General features: G+C 55.8%; 1 protein-coding gene across 1 annotated transcript in view; it reads left to right on the plus strand.

Annotated features, from left to right (window-relative positions):
* ICE1 (interactor of little elongation complex ELL subunit 1) overlaps positions 1–3,274 on the plus strand; it is a 69,898-nt gene that overhangs the window by 62,416 nt on the left and 4,208 nt on the right. Inside the window, exons 26-27 of the mRNA XM_010857146.1 lie at positions 29–130; positions 318–597. Of these exons, the coding sequence (XP_010855448.1) occupies positions 29–130; positions 318–597 (382 nt within the window). The remainder of the gene's footprint in view (positions 1–28; positions 131–317; positions 598–3,274) is intronic.

The raw sequence follows: 3,274 nt of genomic DNA on the forward strand, positions 1-3,274 counted from the left end.
CGGGGGCCGCGTGTCAGCTGGCCTCCAGGATGCGCCCCGGGCCCCGGGGAGAGGCTGGGCTGCGCCCCCTGGGCCGAGGCCGAGACACCGGGGCTGGCCCCGAGCTGCGCACGTCTCCCTTCCAGCTGTGGTGAGCACGGACGTTTGGACTGGAGTTTGTGTGTCTTGGTCAAACAACAGAAACTTGAACTTAGCCCTTTTTTGCTGCAGAAAGTGTCGTGGTTTTTTTGGTTTTTTTTTTTTTGGTCGCTTTTTGAAACTGAGTGGCTTTTTGTAATGAGTTTAATATAAAAACATTAATTTGGTTCCTGAGCCAGTTTTGGACCTTGTGCCCAAACGACTGACTGGGAGGAAGCGCGGCTGAGGCGGAGGCTGAAGACGCTGCCAGCGTCCTCGCCGGTAGGGGCCGCCGCTGCTCAGGGTGGAGACCTGGAGCGCCTCTCCCGCTGCTCAGCCCTGGGAGGAGAGAGAGTCCAGGCTCCCAGGGTCCGCACCCAGCCCAGCGCAGGCAGGCCCCCGCGTGTGCCCTGTATATACGGACAGCCGACAATGTGTCTCACATTTGATGATATTCCACTTTTCGGAATTTTAGTATTTGTACAGAGAAAAATGGGTTTAATAATTCACCCTGGTCCTGATTTGTCCGCTAGTCATCATTTCTTAAAATTCTTGTATGTGTTTTTATAATAAAAAGTGAAAGTAAGCCATGCATATGAGTCCTGGTGAGTACAGAGTGACCCTTGCCCACCTTCTACTCCAGCCAAAGATGAAGTGAGTGCCCAGTGCTGACCAAAGACGGGAGCCGCCGCCTGGGAGCCTCCTCTGCAGACATGGGCAGGGATGCCGGGGGGTGCTCGCTGCCTCATCCTCCAAGGCTTTCGGGGATGGCAGACCCCATGCCGGTGCTACCTGGCCCTCAGTGTTGGATGTCTTCGTTTAGCTAGAGATGCTCCCCTTAAAAAATTACCTCTGACAACTATTTTGTTATTCCTTCCCCCTGTTTTTAAAGGAATTATAACAGACGGAGATTTATAAAAAGAAACCTCTGCCTTGCCCTTTGGATGCTTTTTGTCTGTGTGTTCCTTCTTTCTCCCTCTGTCTCCGGAGCGCGTGGTCCGGGCCAGAGCCTGGCTGGGAGGAGCTGGTAAAGAAAGTGGCCAGGTTTTCAAAGACTTCTGTGATCTGTCACCCCAAACTTTGGTTGCATGCAGTGAGGGGGACACGGGGACTTGGAGCAGGGTAGCAGGCCCAGGAGGGTCCCCCTGAGGAGGTCACTCGTGAGTTAAGCCCTGAGAGGAGGGACCTTGGAATGGTCCTGGTGGACAGGTGTGCTGGCTCTGAGAGCGGAAGGGCCTGCCCTGTGTCAGCAGGATGCCCCGCCCCTCCCTGGGACCTGGGCAGCCCTGGGCTCAGTCACACTCCGAGGGAGGTTTGAGCAGGTGTGACGGAGCAGGGGGCTGACGCTGGTGGGCACAGACCATCAGCAGGGGCAGGGGGCGGATGTCACACGGATCTTGCGGCTGAAAACAGTGCTGAGTTGGATAAAGGACAGAAAGGAGTCGGGGGTCCCACAGTTTTAAGTTGGGGACGGGGGTTCCGGGTTGGTGATAGGAGCCACAAACCCTGGGCGCGTGCTGGGATGCAAACATCCACGTGGAGGCAGCCAGGAGCCTGTACCAGCAGGAGTCGAGCTGGGACAAGCTGGGTCGGAGGTCAGAAAGGTGACAGAGCTCAGAGGGTGTTTAAAGCGAGCGGTCACCTAGGACAAGTCACTTCCCTCTCTCAGCGTCTCCTGTGATGTGAAGATGCCTGGGAGGGGGCGGAGGAGGAAGCACCAGGTGGGACAGGAGGGGCTGGCTGAGAATCGCATTGGTGCATGCGCCCTGGCCCGAGTTGGGAGCAGGAGGGCAGGCAGCAGCCTCTGAGCTGCTGGATGCCGTGAGGTCCGTGGTCCCGGAGAAGCAGCCAGGGTGGGTGGATTCTGCTGCTTGTAGGGGCGTGCTGAGCCTGGAGGGTTGCAGAGTAAAAGGGGGTAAAGAGGAGAGGGCAGATCTGGGGACACAGTGGGGGTTGAACTTGTCTGGCATCACATGGTTTGTCATATGGCTCACAGCAAAGAGGGCTTCCCTGGTAGTTCAGCTGGTAAAGAATCCGCCTGCAATGCAGGAGACCCAGGTTCTATCCCTGGGTTGGGAAGATCTCCTGGAGAAGGGAACTGCTACCCACTCCAGTATACTTGGGCTTCCCTGGTGGCTCAGCTGGTAAAGAATCCGCCTGCAATGCAGGAAACCTGGGTTCAATTCCTGGGTTGGGAAGATCCCCTGGAGGAGGACATGGCAATCCACCTCAGTATTCTGAAGAATTCCATAGACTGTACAGTCTATGGGGTCACAAAGAGTCAGACAGGACTGAGCGACTTTTACTTTCACAGTAAAGAACCTTCCCACCAATGCAGGAGACTCAGGTTCCATGCCTGGGTTGAGAAGATCCCCTGGAGAAGGCAATGGCAACCCACTCCAGTATCCTTGCCTGGAGAGTCCCATGGATGGAGGACCCTGGTGGGCTGTATAGTCCATGGGGTGCAAAGAGTCGGACATGGCTGAGTGACTGGACTACCACGGTTCAGGTCGTGTTCTGAGCTCCGCAGTCCCGTGTGCTCTCAGCTGGTGGGGAGCAGGTGGTGCTGACGGGGCTGCCCCTCTGCCCACAGGAGGCTGGCATCATTCCTGAGAATATACATGCCTGAGCAGGCCCATCCTACTGTGACCCCCTCAGAGGGGGAAGCAGTTTTAAACTGTTGGTAAACTGATTGTTTCTGGTCCCCGGGCAGAACACAGTTGTAGAGTTTCATCACTAAAAAAAAAGGATGCAGGCAAAAATGCAGGTAAACATTTGAACCTGGAGTGGGATGGGGCTCTGGGCCGGACTACATCAGGGCATCCGGGAGGCACAGGGGTGCTGGGCGCCCCTTGGAAGCAGGCACCCAGCCCTCTGCCTGCAGCCACACACTTGACTCCGGAGCCCGAGGGGCAGGCGGTGGGGCAAGGAGGATGTGCAGCAGTGTGGCCAGTGGTCTTGTTTTTTACTTTTTTTTTTTAAACTTTACATAATTGTATTAGTTTTGCAAATATCAAAATGAATCCATCACAGGTATACATGTGCTCCCCATCCTGAACCCTCCTCCCTCCTCCTTCCCCATACCATCCCTCTGGGTCATCCCAGTGCACTAGCCCCAAGCATCCAGTATCGTGCATTGAACCTGGACTGGCATCTC

The sequence above is a fragment of the Bison bison genome, unplaced genomic scaffold (assembly GCF_000754665.1).
Source record: "Bison bison bison isolate TAMUID 2011002044 unplaced genomic scaffold, Bison_UMD1.0 scf7180017864377, whole genome shotgun sequence".
Lineage (NCBI taxonomy): Eukaryota > Metazoa > Chordata > Mammalia > Artiodactyla > Bovidae > Bison > Bison bison.